The 19,735-nt window shown below is 48.1% G+C and overlaps 1 protein-coding gene across 3 annotated transcripts in view; it reads right to left on the bottom strand.

Moving 5' to 3' along the window:
- The window catches only part of CERS4 (ceramide synthase 4), a 29,469-nt gene extending 10,730 nt beyond the window's left edge, over positions 1–18,739 (bottom strand). The window contains exons 1-3 of one of the 3 annotated variants that reach the window (XM_065699919.1): positions 18,670–18,739; positions 16,112–16,166; positions 6,524–6,697 (exon numbers count right to left, since the gene is read on the bottom strand). In XM_065699919.1, the coding sequence (XP_065555991.1) occupies positions 6,524–6,697; positions 16,112–16,131 (194 nt within the window). In that variant the 5' untranslated portion in view covers positions 16,132–16,166; positions 18,670–18,739. Of the gene's footprint in view, positions 1–6,523; positions 6,698–6,861; positions 6,884–16,111; positions 16,167–18,669 lie in introns of those variants that run through there. The other 2 variants (XM_065699920.1, XM_065699921.1) reach the window with 2 other exon arrangements.
- Between the last annotated feature and the right edge of the window lie 996 nt (positions 18,740–19,735).

Raw genomic sequence — 19,735 nt, 5'->3', positions numbered from 1 at the left:
AAAAACAGAACAGTGATTTCTGATATTGCAGCACTGTTTAAACATGATGTATTACATCCCAGCTGCCTCCCACAGTTTGAATTGAAGCACAAGTATCATGCCAAGCAAGTAAGATGGATAAAGAAACAGAGAAGAAAAAAAAACCCCGAATTTACAGCAAAAACAGTGGGACTTGGCCTGAGCTCTGTGCTCACGTAAGGTTGGGAAATGCTATATCCTGCTCTGTCAACTTCTGAAGCCACCGTGCTTGGTCATCCAGGATTATGGCATTAAGCCCAGGCACACAGAGCCAGCCACGATACCTATCAGTGCTCTCTGGCTTGCTTACAGCTTATGCACAGCTACATGTTGTTGATAAGGCCTTAATGATAAGGCCACTGCTCCATCTAAAACCCTGAACATACACAGCATCCACTTGAACTCAGGACTTGGCACAGGATCGAGATGGAGTCTCTATTAGATGTGTGATAGGAATGCAGAAGAAAGATCCTGCTGAAACAGGAGGTCACTTGGTCTCCACTGGAGTAACTTAGCTCTGTTTTCCTAATGCAAGTCAAACATAGGTTGTAAAACAAAGACATAGCAACCAGAAACATAGGCGCAAGGATGCTTGTGCTAGCTGTGCATCTTCAGCCCTTCACAGAGGAACAATGCAGGGCCAAAGTACTGCATAAACAGAAAATACCAAGTGGTAACAAAACTGGGCATGGAATTGCTGTGCTCAACAATTCAACTCCTCCATTACTCACACTCTTCTCTCCCTCATCATTGGTGTGAAGTGAGGTCCAACCAATTTTCCACTAGAGCAGCTTGCTCCAAGCCCCATCCAAGCTCTGCAGTAGGCCTTGGCTCTTACATTAAGTGGTTCCTTGAAGTGGGCCTGAGCTTTCGTTTTAAAAAGCAAGTCATTGAATACAAGCTTCTCTGAAGAAGACGTAACCAAGTTCCACTGCTGCAGAAGAACCTTATTGCGCCTTCTTATCAGTCCACATCAGGAACTGAAAGGTCTGAACTTTTCCAGACACATTAAAGAGAATTTTCCTGCCAGGTGTCAGGGCAGTTTGCCAATGAGCATTTTAATGGGAAAACTATTTCAATTCTTCGGACCAATTTCTTAGCTTTGTTTAATCCCTGTCTTCTCTTCTCCTTCCTGCCGGTTTGTTACGGTCATGGCATAAAATCTCACTATAACAGAAACAAGGCAGGTGCAGCTGATGAAGACAGGGTGTAATTAACCAAAGTTACAATTACTTTGTTGTTAAGGTTTTAACCATCAGTTATGGGACCGATCCTATTTTTATGACCATCATTAGGAAATCAAGGCCTGAACTTCTTCCTAAGGGACGTTTGTACATGTTGGATGTATGCTCTGACTCATTGACTCAGTTTTCATTTAAATCTGGTTCCAAGCACAAGCCTAAAAGGATGATGCTGGTACTGATTTCAACATCACAGATTCATCATCTCAGCTGCAGGGATGGTCTCATCATGGCAGCTTATCAGCTGTCTGGAAGACAGAAGGAGGAAGTCTGGGGACTCATCAGTACCACTGTCCACAGGTAGGCAAGGCAAGACACAAGAGACAATTCTCATCTCAAGCCTACTTCTCCACCAATGAGCTTCTTGCACTCCCTGGTTTACACAGGAAAGTTCACACTAAGCCATTTCATTCAGCAAGCACCAAAGAACAAACTGTCTCGTGCAAAACCTGCTCCAATTGAGACTAAATGGATTAATCAGGAAGGGGCATAAAGGATGCTCCCCCACCGTGCAAAATGAGGCCACACAGCTCCTGCAGAGGCTTCTGAGTTACCACCAGATACAAGAAATTACTGAACTCTGGGGAGTGGGGTTTTTGCCCCTCCCACAAATGTTTTTGAATTTACCAGGATGCCCCTCTGTAAGCATCTTCTAGTAGTAAGAAATGCAGAACCAGGGACAGCAGCAACTGGAACTTGTGTTCTTTGAAGTACTATCTCTTTTAGCTTCATGCTTGCCCTTTCAGAGGGAAGGGTGCCCTCTTTTTTCTTCTCATTCTGAGTTCAAGCATCTGTTCCTTGCAGATCAACAGTATCCCTTTCTTCCCTTGGTCATCCCATGGCTCATGTGCAGTTGCAAGCCTCCTAAGAGACCTCACCTGCTTGGATTCAAATTCACCCACCTTGGCTTTCAGTTCCCCAACATCCCAAAATCACTGGTCAAGTCTAAAATCACATCATTAAATTGTAGGTACATCCTGGCTTGCAACTTCCTGCTTTACTGTCCCTCAAAAGCACTCCAGTTCCCACATTTGCCTAACCATACAGGCAAGAAACACTCTGCAATGGAAGCTCTGCTTCCTTCATAATCGTGGCACTCCCAAGAATTTGGTTTTTAAAGAAAAGGGCCTCAAACATTATAGAAGAGAAGCAGGGTGGAGTTCTGCTAAGGTATATGTGCCTAAAACCAGCCTCCAAATCACGGGTGCAGGACGTATCACCTACTCACAAGCATAATCTGGAAACATCAAAGGAAGAGGTGAGGCTCCCAAATTCCAGGCCCCCTCTTTTGTCACGACATCATCACCAACTCCCTTGCTTCAGAGTCATGACAAAGACCACAGGCACTGCAGAGGTAGGAAGGTTTCTGCTCTCCAGCACTGCATGCCCCAGTTCTGCGCCTTCCCAGGAGCAAACAGCCTGCCAGAAGAGTTGCTTCACCCAAGCGTGAGCTGTTTCTTCTCCCCAAGGGCTGCACCCACGTCCCCAGCTCTCCCAGGCCCCACCCAGCTATCGCATGCCCTCTTCCCACAGCCACCACCTAATCCACAGCATAAATGATTCTTAAAAGGATGTCAGTCTCAGTTTATCCCAGTTCGGCCAACAGATGCCAAGGAGAAGGAAATCCATGCTCAAGGAAGCGGGGTCCTTGCAGGTTTAATCTCCAAACAAGGAAGATGGATCCATTGGCTAAACACAGTGGCTGATGCAGCTGCTGAATGAGGGATTGCAGAAAACCCTCTGGGCTTCTCCTCCTTTTAGTATTTTCCTGGAGTTCTGGCACAGATGAATGACATGAACACATTACAGTGTTTCTGAAAGCCCAGAGCAGGTACAAGCAGGAACACAGAGTGTCTTTAGAGAAAAGAAAATGCTTTGCATCCTTGCAGAGTTGCATGTAAAATAGGTGAGGGCAGAATAAACTGCCAGAGGCCAGGCTAAAACCACCAAACCCAAACTTGTATGCTGGTTACATACAACCCATTTTGACCTACAGACCAGATGTACAAAGCCACAGAGCCAAGGCCATTTACATGGAGAAGCAGAAATAACACACACAGTGTGCAATTCGCAACCTTTGTGCAGGTTGTTTTAAAGAGGGATACTGTCACTGTACACAGGAGGTAACGGAGCAACAGAAGACCTGGTTCATACCTCCCATTCACTAGGGGAAGCTTTCTTCTCCAGGATGAACTGCATATGACACAGAAATGATTGAGAATGAGAAGATGCCATGCTGAAATACATGACTGCAGAAGAGTTAGGACAAACAAGAACACAGCTCAGAACACTGGCTTGTAATTTGCATTGGTAAGGTACTGGTATGATTATAGGCTTCCTGGGCTTGAGATACTATCTTTTTCTAAGGGTGTGACAAGAAGCTTTTATTTAATGAAGTTTGTGAATCAAAACAGCTTTAAAATTAATAAGTAGTACCAGGCCTGGGGAAACTCTGCCAGCTGAGACATCGCCTGGATGGGAAAGCAAAAAGATCTTTGAACCTGGCCTCAAGCATCTTAAAGCAGATGGAAAAGATATTTAGATTGACTAGCAGCAGTGTGGCAAAAGGAAGGGGGATAAAGGATCAGAGTCACAGAAGCACAGAATCGATGCTGAAAGGGACCTCTGGAGATCACCCAGCCCAACTCCTGCTGCTCAAGCAGGGTCAGCTCCAGCAGGCTGTAGAGGGCTGTTTCCAGCTGGGTTTTGAGTATCTCCACAGATGGAGACACCATTCCTCCTCTGGGGAACCTGTTCCAATGTCTGACCACCCTCAAAGCAATAATACATTTTCATATGTCCAGCTGGAGCATCACACATTTCTGTTTGTGTCCATTCCTTCTCCTCCAGCCGCTGGACACAGAATCCCAAGGGTTGGAAGGGACCTAAAAAGATCATCTAGTCCAACCCCCCTGCAAGAGCAGGGTAACCTACAGTACATCACACAGGAACTTGTCCAGGCGGGCCTTGAATATCTCCAGTGTAGGAGACTCCACAACCCCCCTGGGCAGCCTGTTCCAGTGCTCTGTCACTCTTACAGTAAAGAAGTTCTTCCTGATGTTAACGTGGAACTTCCTATGCTCCAGTTTACACCCATTGCCCCTTGTCCTATCACTGGATATCACTGAAAAAAGCCTAGCTCCATCATCCTGACACCTACCCTTCACATATTTGTAAACATTGATGAGGTCACCCCTCAGTCTCCTCTTTTGCAAGCTAAAGAGACCCAGCTCCCTCAGCCTCTCCTCATAAGGGAGATGTTCCACTCCCTTAATCATCTTTGTGGCTCTGCGCTGGACTCCTTCAAGCAATTCCCTGTCCTTCTTGAACAGAGGGGCCCAGAACTGGACGCAATATTCCAGATGCGGCCTCACCAAGGCTGAGTAGAGGGGGAGGAGAACCTCTCTTGACCTACTAACCACTCCCTTTCTAATGCACCCTAAGATGCCATTTGCCTTCTTGGCCGCAAGAGCACATTGCTGGCTCATGGTCATCCTCCTATCCACCAGGACCCCCAGGTCCCTTTCCCCTTCACTACTTTCCAGCAGGTCACCCCCCAACCTGTACTGGTACATGGGGTTGTTCTTCCCCAGATGCAAGACTCTACACTTGCCCTTGTTAAATTTCATCCAGTTTCTCCCCGCCCAACTCTCCAGCCTGTCCAGGTCTCGCTGAATGGCAGCACAGTCCTCTGGTGTGTCAGCCACTGCTCTCCTTCTTCCTGTTCCTGTCTTGTACTGGGGAGCCTAGAACTGGAGAGTCCTGGTGAATGCAGGACACAGGGATTAATCTCCAACTTCACACTGCAAACGTGTCCAAGGCACTGACGGACAGTGAGTACCTGAAGGAGTCCTGGCTCCGGCCCTGTCTTGTGGGCCAGCAAGATGAAAACAGGAGTCACTTGTGTCTTAATGGTTACCCTACAGCACCCTGGTTCCCATACCAGTGGACATCTCTGTCCTTGGGAAAGTGCACGGTAAAATCTGTGGAATTCCTGGAATGAACACTTAACACATTGTTTACAAAGAGATCTGGATTCCAATTTTGTATCATTGTAAAATGATTATTTAAGGAATCATTGACGTATCTGTGTTTACAGAAAAATCCTGGCTATAATTGGGGTTTTCATTAAAACCATTTTCATCACAACAGAGCTCTGAAGCATTTCAGCTTCCACCAACTTTTCCAATCTGTCCCAGTTAGCACAGAGAATCTGCAGAAGAAACATATTCCTAACCTGCAGAGGTGTGCTTCCATCTGTTATCTTTCTTTTTAAATGGATGACATTTTCATTGTCTTTTTTTGCCTTTTTCTAAGCTTCAAACCACTGTAGATTTGACTAAACTATTTCAGATTACCTCTTCCATCAGCAGCAAGGAAGAGCGGATTTTTCAGTCCAGTGAGAACCCCTTTGAAGCGTATTCAGGATCATGAAAGGGGACTTTGCAGTCTTGACAATGGCTGACACTATGGTAAACCTCAGTTACCCACCAGCAAATCATATTGTGTTGCAGACACCATGCACACTATGGACTAAACTGCATAAAGCAACAGCACCAGCTCAGGATCTTTAAGAAACTCTGAGTCAATGAACCCTGCAGGATTTCTTTGCCATAGCCCCCAAATCTTCTGTGCTGAAGAGTAATGTGCAAAACACTTACATGGTTCTGCAAAGAAAGAAGCAGCTACAAATCTCTCTACATGGCTCTCCCAAGGGAATGACACTCCTGAACCCGGAGCAGTGGTCTGTGACATGCACACATTTGTGTAGCTGATCCTGAGGTCAGATGACTCAGCCCAATCTAGTGCATCCTACTGAGGCTCGTCTGTCAGATGCGATACCCCAGGTCCCCATTACCCAAGATAAAGGAGACTTAACTGTATTCGGGTAGTCTCAATACGATTCCCACTGCACTTGACCCAGAAACTGTCATTAATATGCAATAAAACACAAAACAGCTTGTCTGCCTTCTAAAACACAAGCATAAAGCTCATTCAGGGCCTACCTGTTTAAAGTGTAGGAACTCACATGGCTCATAATCAGACCTTAAAGGTAGGTTTTGTGTTCTATGTTCAACGCAATTCTTTAGCCAGTATACGTGGCTGAAAAGGAAGAGCTGAAAAATGTCCCTCTGCAGGCTTTATGAGCTGGAATTTCTGTGGACCTCTTCAGCCATACATTGGCCCAACCACTAAAGTCAGCTTTTGGACCTGAACTGCCAGCATTAACCCTAAAAATCCCCAAAGAGCACTAAATAACTTACCTTTCAAAGACACGGCGAATGACAACCAAGATTAAAGCAAAAGGGATACTGAGCAGGACATCACGAGGCTGAGGGTAATGGACATCTTCAGACTCTTGCATGTCCTCCCAAGTGATTCCTGGGGGCAGCCAGAACTCATGGTGCCAGAGCCACTCATACAGAGAGTGTGCCATCCTGGAAGGAAGAGAGAGCAGAATGAACCGAGGGCAGCCTTGCACCCAGCAAACCTGTCAGCACAAGCCACTGAAGCCAGGAAGGATTACACCCTCGCTGAGCTTGCATCTGGCTGTGAAAGCAGAAGAGGTGTGGATTGCACCAGTGCCCAAAGAACTGATAACCTGCTCCCAGATTTTTTATCAGGTGCTCCTTGAGTCCTGGCACAGAACCAAAAAAAAGGGCTAAAATGGAGAGAAATGCCTCAGAATTCAACAGGCTCATTCTCAGCAAGGTGTAGCTGAAGGTTTTCAGTTGAATACTGCAGCTTCCTCAGTTGACAGCTTCCTTTGTAGAGACTGACAGCTTGGTATCAGGAAGACGCAGCAAGTCTGCTCCAGGGCTGGCTGCCAGTTGTCCCTTCATATGCACATATCTGTGTTTTTTAGTCTTTGATCTTTTGCATTTGTTTCTATTTATACACTGTGGCTGCCCCATCCCTGGCAGTGCTCAAGGCCAGGTTGGACACAGGGGCTTGGAGCAAGCTGCTCCAGTGGAAGGGGTCCCTGCCTGTGGCAGGGGTTGGAGCTGGATTAGCTTGAAGGTCACATCCAACCCAAACCAGTCTGGGATTCTACAACTGCAATTCCACTTTGTGTACGTGTGCATGCATGATAACTAAAGTCATTCTGAAACTTCACCTTTGAAAAAGAAGAAAAGATCCTTATTTTCCTTGAAATGATTAGGGAAAATACTTCCAGGTAAGAATTTTTGTGCTACGTGGCGAGCTGGATTTGTAATGCAATTGCAAAGACCATGCCTGAAGGTGGGATTTACATACATGATCAGGGCAGCATAAAAGGCAGTGGAATGGGTGTAACAAAGAAGTCAACATGAAAATACTGTTGTGAGATAATTCTACCCTATACACAAGTATGAACTGCACCACCCTCCAACAGAGGCTGCTCATTCTAGCTGATACCAACAAATATCCCAAACACAAGCTCTGAACAGAAGCTTTGGGCAGGCACAGAATGAGGAAAGAGGAAACACGGGAATGAGATGCCATTGAGCTCATCTGAACAGCACACATGAAATGCTACCTTACAAAACAAAGGGGAAAAGCACGTAACTCAGCTCATGCATGTAATTGAGACAGCAAGTGTCTGACCTGAATATCACAAAGCATCTCACCTAGTGGAGGCCCAAGCCCTGGTCCATTTTCTGCCAGGAGAACTGTCTAACAGCCTGGCTGCTGTGCTCAACCTCAGAGCCTGGGAACCACGCTTACAGGATGTCCCCAGATCACCTATAGACTGTGTGAACACAGCTCTGCAGGTGCAGTGCAGAAAGTAGCTATGTCCAAATAAACTGTGCAAGTATGGGCTTATCCTACAACGAATTCAACACACCAGCACTACGAAGCATGGTGACAGTGTTCCAGAACGGCTCATGCTCTTCAGATACGTACTGGATATCAGCTTGGAGAAGTCAGGTCCCTAAAGCAAGGTGTCTGAATTACAAAGAGCTTTACAAGGCATGAAAGACGCCAACCTCAGAGGTGTTGGTAAACTCTGCTGTTAAAAAACTCAGCTCTTGTCAGGAAAAGCATCAGGAAAAGCATCAGGAATACCTAGAACCTCATTTCCCCCCCTGCTTCAGCTCTGCAGGAACCACGTGGTCAGTAGTCCAGGGTTCTCTGCCAGTGCAAAGGCAGCAGGCAGGTTAGGGAAAGCTGCCACAATAGCAAGCTTTGCAATTACACAACCAAGGAGTCTCCCTCCCGAACACGAGACGTCTGGCAGCAGCACAAAAAGCTGCAGCACATGCTCGGTAAAGCTGAACTCTGCCGAGGGCTCTCTGTGGGGAGGATATAAAGCAAGTCTTCCAATTTGCTTAGGGGAAATATTCTTAGACTCAAAGTGCTAAGGAAGTAAACAGCCATTATCTAATATACTCTCATCTGCAAACTATATATAGCCAGGATCACCTTCCTGGAAGACTTCCTTATGTCTGCAGCTATCTTTACACATGATGGAAGTACAGAGATGGCTTCATACAGTAAGGGCAGAACTTACCTTCTGCAATTCACCGAGGCCAAGTTCCGAAGTGGAGGCAGCTGGTTAGCTGAAGACAATGGTGTGTCTAAAATGTCCTTTGAGCACCCACAGCAAAGCATCAGCAGGCCCCTTGCTTTCTGCAAAGTTCTTTATGCCTCACAGAGCATCCTGTGTTATTGGTTGGAGCTTTGTAACAATACACAGCACCAAGCCCTCTAGCACTGAATGCAAGCGTAACAGAGACAGCCCCTCACACAGAGGAGTTCAGCAGGAACAGAGGGAAAACAGTGCAGTACATGTTCCCCTACCTGACACTGAACACATCAGCGTTAGGAGTTCACACAGTGCTCAAGGCCAGGTTGGACAGGGCTTGGAGCAACCTGGTCTAGTTGAAGGTGTCCCTGTCTGTGGCAGGGGGTCCCTTCCAGCCCAAACTATTCCATGATTCTATGACAAAGCTAAAAGGTATTGAAGCAATTGGACGTGGTGCAGCCCAGCAGCCCTATCCACATACTTACTTTGTTCATACTTGCCTTTCCTTTGTTTTTAATCTTGGGGGTTTTATCTGAATCCTTAGCGTTACAAAGGTCTCTGCTGACAGGCTGCACTGAGCTGCTCCAAGGAAGCAGGAATTTCCGTGGTGACCAGCAGGAATGCACCTGCAGCATCTGCACATTGCAGCAAAGAGCAGCACTGAAGGGCTTCCTGAACCCCGAGCCATAGACAGGAACTGGTAGTGAAGCCCCTTAGGGAGAGATTTATGTCCAGGTTCATTTTCAAAGCACAGTATCCAGCTAGAAAGGTCACTCCTTGTCTCATAGGGAAAATGGCTAAGCAGGTTTAGCCAGAAAATGTAACTGTGCTGACACGGTCAAAGAGTTATTCTGCTGATGCACTTAGAGAATCAATTCCCAAACTAAACATTAAAATATAGGCACATGAATACTCATGTGTATTTACATATGTGAATATTAGAGATAAGGGTGGAGAAAAAAGAGAGAGAAGACTGATGAGTCTTTGTGGCAAACTGGATAATCACCCTCTCACTTTTATGATGACCTGGTGTAGGTACCTACCCTGCAGCTTAGACTCACAGAGTGGTTTGGGTTGAAAGGGACCTTAAAGCTCATCCAGTTCCAACCCCCGCCATGGGCAGGGACACCTTCCACTAGAGCAGGTTGTGATGGTAAATTTGGTCTTTGCTGCAGGAATTCTCACCCCGATAGCACAGAGCTTCCAACTTCTCTCCAAATTCCAGCATAGCCCTCACTAAGTTGTTTCCTCATCCTTTCTGCCTCAGGAACCTGTTTATTTTAGGAACATCCAAGATATCATTGGGCCACTTTCAGCTGTTTGCTATGACAAGCAACAATGATCCTCTCATTAGGGGTACCAAGCTGTATTAGTGGTGTTTCTGCATCAATTGTTCATATTAGAAAGCTGTTCCTAAGCCCGCTAGTAGGTACATAATAACCCCAATAAAGAATTTGAATGAGAGGAGTGTCTAGCATTAAGATCCACATTTTTCATACAAAGCTCTGCTGTTAGTCCCCAAACACAGAACTTAGCCCACCGTGTTATTTCATTCCTCTTAGTCCGACTGTGAGGGCCTTCCAGTTCTTGATACCAGAGCTGGTCCATTGTCTGCAGGTGGATTATACAGGCTTGTGGGCGAACAATGCCACAGGCACAAACAGCTCCAAAGTGGCTCTGGGCCAAGCTTAGGCCTGCCAAGTCTTATTTAGCTTACGCACAGCATCATACTAATGACACTGCTGCCAGAACCAGCACAGGTATTCCTGCCAAAGACTTCCTGGTAAAGCCAGTTTTCCAGGACTTAATTAAGCACCAGCAGCACAGTGCTGCCATGGGGGAAATGCTCAGCTGATGTGGAAGCAGCCACATTGCTGCTCCATTCAAGTTGCTTTATGTTTGTCATGGGGCTAGGGCTGAGATAATGAAAACCCACAAAGCCACTTAGATCTTGATGTGCTGGAAACCACAACGGAGTGGCTTGTCCTATCTGTCTTAGAAGAAGCTGGGGTCAAGAAACAAGAGTCCTCTGGTTCTGAACAACCTGATCTAGTTGAAGATGTCCCTGCTCATTGCAGGAGGGTTGGAGTAGATGACCTTTGAAGGTCCCTTCCAACCCAAACTATTCTATGATTCTATTATATTCATAATGGTTCCCTGTTATTTCAAATTGGAAGAGCCACTGTATTCCAGTCCTTCTCTGGTCAATTCTCCCTGAACAATGTCCAAAGGCCACCGCTGAAATTCATTCACCAAGAAAAATGCCTCTCTAAGAATGTTCTCCCACGGCAAACAACCAAACCAAACCACCACCAAACCCAAACCCAGACCACTTTCCCTATAGTTCCAGCCCATGAATCACCCATTGACCATCACTCTTGTGGCATGCCTTCTCCTCACTCTGTCCAAATAACTTCCCTATAAACCCACCTCCATCTCTTTGAATGTCTTTTGGAGATGATTAGAAGTCTGTTTGCTCTGGCCATAAGCATCCCCAAAGACATGGATGGATTCTGGTATGAACCAGAAGGTGGGATTTACATACATGAATTTGGTACATACATGATTTGGGTACAAATCTCTCTTTACCTGCAGCTAATTCTACTTCATTTCTCTTCTGTTCCTGAGCTTTCTCATCTCTCTTGCAGTGACCAGTAATCTTCAACTTCCTGGCTTTCAGATGTTCGCCTCATCTAGATCTATCAGCTGACATTTCCTATTGATCTATTTCATGTCTGCTGCCCACCCATGCATCAATTCATTTTGCTGTTCTTCAACTGTTTCAAGGAGCTTCTCACCATTTGCTTACTTCCACCACCAGTCCAACAGAAGCTTGATTCTTCACTGCTAGCTTTAAAAGCAGAAAGGTGAAATTCACCTCCAAAACCCTTTGCCTAAGAAAACATCTCCTTTTAGCCCTCCAAGAGCTGGCTTGCTCTGCCTTGCTTCCTAGACTTCCCAGCTTTTCATCAACATTAACCCTACCTCACACGTTGGTGCATGCTGGACATGTCCTTCTCTGTTCCAAGGCAACAATTTTCATATACACCCTCTTTTGAGAGATCTTTGTCCCAGAGAAAGCATAAAATGCCCAAAACAAATGCTAGAAGCTGCAAACAAAAAGCCCATCGAGCAGGCAAACTTGCTTACCTAGCTCTGCAGTGACCATCTTCCTTAGCCAGCATAAAATACTTACGAACTTCCATACCTTGTGCCCTGCTTGGCAGTTCCTTTGCTGCTGGGTTGCTCTGCCTGCGAGTGTCTGACTCCCAAGCAGACTGCCAGGTCTGACCCACAGCGCAGGTGCCAGGCTGATGTCACCCATCCACATCAGGATGCAAATCAGACAGCTCTACTCATTCCATCATCCCTCACTGAAGGGGATGAGTACAGCTCCCTGGGTTTGCCCAGGAAAAAACAAGTACTGGTTTAACCAGTTAAAAACAAGAAAAGGCACCGAGTGCTTTCTGGCTTCACCATGTCCCTGGTCAGAAGGTACTCAGAGCAGCAGGCCAGAGTTCTCTTATCCTCCCTCTTACTGCAAATGTACTTTCAACAGGACCCCTTCTGTTTGCTCTTCACATCCCTTGCTCCAGCTGCGGTCTGGCTTTCCTATCTCCATTCTACACACAGGCAACACTTTTATATTGCTCCTGGCCATTCACCTCCACTTCCACCTTTCTGATACTTCCAACGTGTGTTTGAGCTCAGCTAACAAGTCCGTGTTCATCTCTGCTGGCCTCCTACCATTTCTGTTTGCCTTCTCGCATGCTGGGATGGACACCACTTGTGCTTAGGTGAGGCTGCCCTGGAGGATCAACCAACGGGCTGGGCCCCTTTGCCCACCACTCTCCCATGAGATCCCACCAAGTAGATGCCAGACCAAGCCAAAGCCTACCTGCCTGAAATGTTAGGGAGTACATTGGCCATGACTAGTGTCCAAGTAAGGCAACTGCGGCATCTGAAGTACCAGCTAGAACATCTCCACAAAATAAAGACACACATTCCCAGAGCTACGTGTGTACCTTGAGAGAGTACAAATGTAAAATGCAAGAAGGAGGCACCCAGAAAATCCAGAGGAGCTACTCAACAATTTCTCTGGGTATTTTCTTCCATTCTCTCTTCTAATGCCTGCTATTTCCTCCAGTCTTGCTGTAGCCTGGCTGCTATCACATGATTTAACTGAAGAAGAAAATGAAGTGATTGGTTTCAGGCCACAGCCAGCTAATTCAGGTAGCAAAATCACACAAAGAAATCAAGAAGGAGCTTACTTCTACCTGAACTGCCTATGTCTCCTTTGCCTGAGTTCATCAGTACCAAACTCAGCAAGAGGCAGGCAGCCCCAGTGAGACCTTCTCCTTCAGTTTTCACAGAATCCTAGACTAATTTGGGTTGGAAGGGACCTTAAAGCTCCTCCAGTTCCAACCACAGGCAGGGACCCCTTCCACTGGAGCAGCTTGCTCCAAGCCCCTATGTCCAACCCGGCCTTGAGCACTGCCAGGGATGGGGCAGCCACAGCTTCTCTGGGCACCCTGTGCCAGCGCCTCAGCACCCTCCCAGGGAAGAGCTTCTGCCTAAGAGCTCATCTCAGTCTCCCCTCGGGCAGGTTAAAGCCGTTCCCCTTGTCCCAAGCCCCTCTCCAAGTTTCCTGCAGCCCCTTTAGGCACTGGAGCTGCTCTAAGGTCTCCACTTATGGAGCCTTCTCTTCTCCAGGCTGCCCCTTTAGGCCCAGCTCTCTGAGCCTGGCTCCAGAGCAGAGCTGCTCCAGCCCTTGCAGCATCTCAGTTGTGACAAATGGAACAAAGGGACAGATGCCTGTGACTTCTCTGCCCCAGATTTAGCAAAGATATAATATCAAAGTGGAATTGGATCATCTTGAATGCCAGCACAGATTAGGAAAGTTCTTTATCGGTTGGGATGCATGTGGGAAGTGGAGGGAGGCATCCTGTACTACAACCGACTACACCTACACAATGCAGAGCAGGACTTTTCACACAGTCCTCATTTTCCTCCCTCCTGCAGGAAACACACAGGCTTTAATTACTCTGTATGAGCTGGCTGTGAATCTCAGTATCACCACTTCCATCAGTTTCCCAGGTATTTGCTCCCACAAACTCTCCAGCCTGTTCCAAAGCTTAGAGAAAATAAAGAAAAAGGAATTTAATCAAGGTTGGTTTTTTCTTTAAATTATAATTTTCCACCTGTCAAACCAGCACGTTTTCATCATTTTTAATTGCGAAACATAAAACCTTATCTGAGAATGACATCTATGTTCCCAACTATACTACAAATGCAAAACACATTCAAAACCATTGAGAAAGAAACAGCAACCAACAGAAAGCTGTGCCTTTCTCCCAGATCAAAAGAATTGTGACTCACTTTAAACAATCGTTACTGCTTAATGAGAAATGCAATCTATCGGATGATGATGATGACTTAAAAACAAATCTGGACGTGAATTAGTCTTGATTAGAAAGATAACGTGAAAGCCCTGTAATACTGTCAGGACCCGCGGGAGCAGGTCTTGGCAAACACGGAGAGCTTATAAAGCCGAACGTAACAAGTTCTTTCAGCAGGCACTGTCCTCCTCGTTGCTGAAATATTATCTAACATCAAAAGAACCTGTCTCCAACCGTGCTTTACCGCTTACATAAATAAATCACAATGGGACAGTATGTTATTTGTCAGGATATTGAAGGCTACAACCACACCATGGTTTTTACCCAGCAACTCCGGCGTTATGGGATGGTCTGTGGATGTGATGTACACTGGGATATCTTCGCAATCGCTCCTGCACCACATTTGTTCCACGCTGGGCCAATCTCTCTCCAATACATGGATTAATCCCTCTGCACTGCAGGCAGGTGTTTGGCCCTGCCTCAGCTGAGACAATCAGGCCTGCACCAGCTTCCGCCCAGAGCACAGGCCAGAGTGACAGCCACAGCCATTTGGATCCCCCTCACAAAGTCAGAACCTCCCAGCCCTGGTTCATGCTGGCTGAGCTCAGGGGTTATTTTTAAAACACAAGATACCAAGGATCACTTTCTCTTTGCTTCAATGGACCACAAATAACTTGACGAGAAAAATCACGCAGAAATTATGATTTTGGGAGTTCTGCCTTCGTGCTTTTACCTCAGCATCATCTCTGAACAGAAAACTCAACCTTCTCTTTTGAAAAGATTACACACACATTTTGACATAACATCTCAGACCCTCTAGAAGGAGGTGACCTTTCTTGTATGTATGACAAAGACAGACGAACAACCAGGAAGCAGCTGCCCCAAAAGCTCTGATAGTACCCCAGGAGTGAAAACACCACCACTTACTACAAAAACATCACCTAAGCACAGCCTGCAGTTTATCTCTTTAAAGTTTTTTTTTGCCTTATGTATTCTGATTCGAAGCCTTGGTGCTTGTGGGGCTGGAAGGCCACGTCATACATGTCACACCTGTGTGCGTGGCCATCTGTGCAACAACCTCCCACAGCAAAGTACTTGAAGAACTTCATAGACTCACAGACTGGTTTGGGTTGAAGGGACCTTAAAGCTCCTCCAGTTCCAGCCCCCTGCCATTGGCACAGACACCTTCCACTAGAGCAGCTTGCTCTAAGCCCTGTCCAACCTAGATGGGAGAGGAGCTCTTAGTCCTTTCACAGCAAGGATGCAACTGGTGGAAAGCAACACTTTGCACACCTCAGCCCTTCAAGGCAGCTTTGCACCAGACATCAGTCTGGCCTGGCTCCTAGAACTGATCTTCTGACAAAATCAGAATCTGCATTGTGTCTCCCAGGGCTTCCTGCCCTGCTGGGCAAGGATGCAGAGACCAGAGCACCAGCAACCACAGCAAGGGAAGAAACAGATGTGTTTCCCTTAAGAGTCTATCAATGGGTGGAGAGATCCACTACAATCCTTCAAATGAAACCGCTGCTCTTTCCAGTGTGAAAGGACTCCCCTGCTGAGATGTGTTCCTTATAACACAGAGCCAGTGTAAACCAACACTGCCATCAAAGACTAGAGCCCGGGCTCCACCCGTTCCTGGCCATCACTCCCACCTCGCTGCACACCCCCTACTCAACACAAGAATGTGTAAGGTTTCACAGAGAGCCAGGCTGAAAAACAGACTTAAACCTTGCAACTTCTTTTCTTTGACTTGGGGTTCATTTTACTCCCTGCTGGTTCCTCAGTGCAATTCGCTACCTGGCTTCAAAATCATTTGTGCAGGCTCAATGCAAGGTAAAAGAGAAAAGCACAAGTGGCTGCAGAAATGCAGCTCAAGCTCAGCAAACCGTTCTGTTGCAGAAAACACCTCCCTGAGCTCCAAGTGTCCAACTGCTACACCATACCTGGAAATATCCAGATTCATAGCTTCAAGTCTTTACTGGCTTCTGAAAAAGGCGCCTGAAAACAAAACACAAAATTAACCCTAAATGTATCATATATGCAGCCCCAGGCATTCTCTGAGTGTACACATGCGATGAAATTGCAGCGACCCATAGCATCACATCACAAAGAATCACAGAATCCCAGAGTGGTTTGGGTTGGAAGGGACCTTAAAGCTCCTCCAGCTCCAACCCCTGCCACGGGCAGGGACCCCTTCCACTGGAGCAGCTTGCTCCAAGCCCCTGTGTCCAACCTGGCCTTGAGCACTGCCAGGGATGGGGCAGCCACAGCTTCTCTGGGCACCCTGTGCCAGCTCCTCAGCACCCTCACAGGGAAGAGCTTCTGCCTCAGAGCTCATCTCAGTCTCCCCTCGGGCAGGTTCAAGCTATTCCCCCTTGTCCTGTCCTTACAGGCCCTTGTCAAGAGATCCTCATCAGCTGCCTTTCAGGAAGATTCTCAGCTGCAGGAATGATCGATATGGGTGTTTCGGTGTTTACTGACACTGCTGGGTCTATAAAAAATTGGCTGTTGCCATGATCCTGACTCTTCAGAGCTCAGGCTCTCCTTCAGACCCAACATCATTTCAGTTCTGCACTCAAAAGGATGCCAGAAAAGCCTTCGAAACCACAATAAGAACATCTTACATCAAGCTGGTGACTCCATGAAGAGAAAAGGGACTCCCTCAAGTGGAAAAGTTTTAAAAAGGAGCCTTCCTTAATTCTGCCAAAAAGAGTGCATGGTAAAAATGGGCCCTTTGAAATCTGTGATGATGTCTGCACAAATACAAAACCTTCAGAGTTTGGAGAGGTCCATGTCCCGAAGTAAACGTGGGAGGTAAGAGCAGAGAATTGACACATCCATAAGCAACACCATTTGTCCCTCTTGGTGGGGAAGGGTCTCCCCAGCCACTAAGAACATGGCAACAGAGACCTTTGCATTCCAATCAGAGCTGAAAGGAGCATTAGCTCCTCAAGCACAGCCTGTGGAGTTAGCAGCAGGAATCCAATCTTTGCCACATGTGAACAGAGAAGCCGAGTCTCTGAATCCCCTGTGTGACACTGTACAAGTCAACCCAGCTTCTGCAGATTCAGGTGGGCTATAACAGGAGGGCGATGTAATAACCACTTCTCGCTGTGTGTATTTGCTCTCCTTCTTGCCGGGAATGCTACCAGTCTGAGAAATTGCCACTTTATCTCCCTAGTAAAACTCTAACATGAGAAGGGAATGAGCTTTGTAAAAATCCACATTTTATAGGAATTTCAGAGTTTGCACAAGCTATCGGGGACTCCTCACTCAGCAGGTCAAAAGCACTGTGGGCTTAACATCAGATGCACTTTTCAGTGTTGCCAGCTTCTTCGCTGCTCTGAACACAAGCATCTCTCTCGCAAAGCCTGTTACCTTCCAGCACAGAGCCTCCAGTTAACAACACAGCAGCTTTTCCCTTTAAGTAACAAACACAAAACCCCCACATAGGAACTGGGGAAAGCTCCTCTGCATGTTTCTGTCTCGCTAAGTCTCCTGTATTGATAAACCTGAGCTTGGAAATGCATCAACGCCAGCACAGCCTCACATCTCGGAACCAGTCGTCCCTGTTGGCCACACAGGAGAAGACTGGTCCATCCTTTAGAAGACAAACATCACCACCTCTGTCCTCTCTAATGCACTTTCCGCCCGACTCCTGCAAAACTGACCTCAAACACTTTGCATTACACTTGTAAAACAAGGAATTACCTTTAAATGCTGATAAATGGTGTAGATTAAGCCAGCATTTCCAAGCCCGGCTAACTAAAATCCGGATGTCTGACTTCATAGAGCATCGGTGTCTATCCCAGGCACGCTCATGCTCTGATCCCTGATTTTATTCTTACTCTTCTTAAAACCTAGCATCCCGCCTGGCTTCCAACGATCCCAGAAGCGCAATTTGCCATCGATCACTTGGTTTTCTGGCAACTTTAACGTAAGAGAACGACTTCTGATTTATCCTCATGCTACCTGAACTGCGACCACGACACAAACCCGTTGTTAAACTATTAAACACGTTTTCTTCCAGCCTCACGGCTTCGCCATCCTGGCAACCGTTTTTGTTGGCAGCCAGAAAACCTTCCCCAAGTTCTTCATGCGAACAAAGTACTGAAGCCTCCGCTAAAAGCTACCTCAGGAGGACAGAACGGCTGCCCCTGAAGTGCCGCTGCGGTCGGGCGCCTGCCCTGACCTTCCTCAGCTCAAAGGCAGCCCGATGGAGCCCCTTCCTCCTGCGCTCCTTTCCGTACAAGAGCACCAAAGGGTTTTCCTTCCCCTCGAGGCTCCCACAAGACCCCCCCGGCCGGGCAGGGGGGAGCCGGCTCCTCGCCGCCCTTCCCTCGGTCCCGGCGCAGGACCTCCATGAGGAGCCGGCCCCCGACGCCCCCTCCCAGCGCGGTTCCTGCCGGCCGAGCGGGACCCCCCGGCCCCGCCATCCCCTCCCCGCCCCGGCCCCGCCCGCTGCCTCCCCTCCGCTCCCGCCGTTACTTCACCCGCTCACCTCCAGCCTCCCCCGCCGGGGCGGCGCCGACCCGGCCTCCGCAGCGCCCCGCGCCGTGCCCGGCCCCTGCGCGCCCCGGGCGGAGCGAGGAGGCGGCGGCCGCGGGGCGGGGCCGGCCCGGGCTCGGCTCCGCTCCGCTCCCCGCCGGCGCTGGCCGGGCCCGGCCTCTCCGCCCCCTTCCCGCCCGCGCCCCCCGGCTTAGGGCGGCCCGGCTGCGGGTGCGGCAGCGCCGAGGGCCCCGCGGAGGGGCCTCGCTCAGGCGGGGCAGCCCCGGGCCTGCTGGAGCCGGGGCGCTTGAGCCGGCCCGGGCCTCCGGGCAGGGGACGGGGCTCGCAGGGGGCGCGCCCACAGGAAGGGGAACGAGGCCTGGGTACGAACAGAGTGCGGTGCAAGGGAGCGTACCCCTCCGCTAAGGCCCAGTCGCCCCAAGCCCCGTCGCCCCTGGCCTTGAACGATGCCAGGGAGAGCTGGAAGGTACGGCCCACGCTAGGCCGTGGCTGAGGTGACACCGGTGCCACGGCAGCCCTAAATTCAGATGGAGCCCACACAGACTGTCACCAAAGACCTGATTTCCTCTCCCATCACAGCAATGTAATACAGCCCTTTACCCGGTGCCACTTAGAGCTGCTGCAGTAAGAATGAAGTGGTGATGAACTCACTGAGCGGTTACTTTATAGGAACCTTCCACAAGTGCAAATAAAACCCCAAAGGAGCTGAATCTTCTTCACGAGAAAGAACCACAGAATGGTTGGGGTTGGAAGGGACCTTCGGAGGTCATTTCGTTCCAGCCCCTCTCCAATGGGCAGGGACACAGTGAATTAGATCAGTTCTGGCTCCTGCTGCAATCCTGCCCCTGCTCTGCTGAACCAGCTTCTGCTCCTTTCCCTCTTGTGCAAGCTTCCCCCCTTGCTTTGTGCCTGTACCTTCTTGCACCACCATTACTCTGCTAAAGCTCTTTACAACAACTCTGCTACTTCCATGCCTGAGCACATGCTCTGTCTCTTGTATAACACCACATTTAAGTACATGAATGCATGCACACACTCTAAAATCCAAACATCACACA

The sequence above is a fragment of the Lathamus discolor genome, chromosome 21 (assembly GCF_037157495.1).
Source record: "Lathamus discolor isolate bLatDis1 chromosome 21, bLatDis1.hap1, whole genome shotgun sequence".
NCBI lineage: Eukaryota > Metazoa > Chordata > Aves > Psittaciformes > Psittacidae > Lathamus > Lathamus discolor.
Note: the sequence above shows the minus strand (reverse complement) of the source record. Positions and strands in the feature narration are given on the sequence as shown.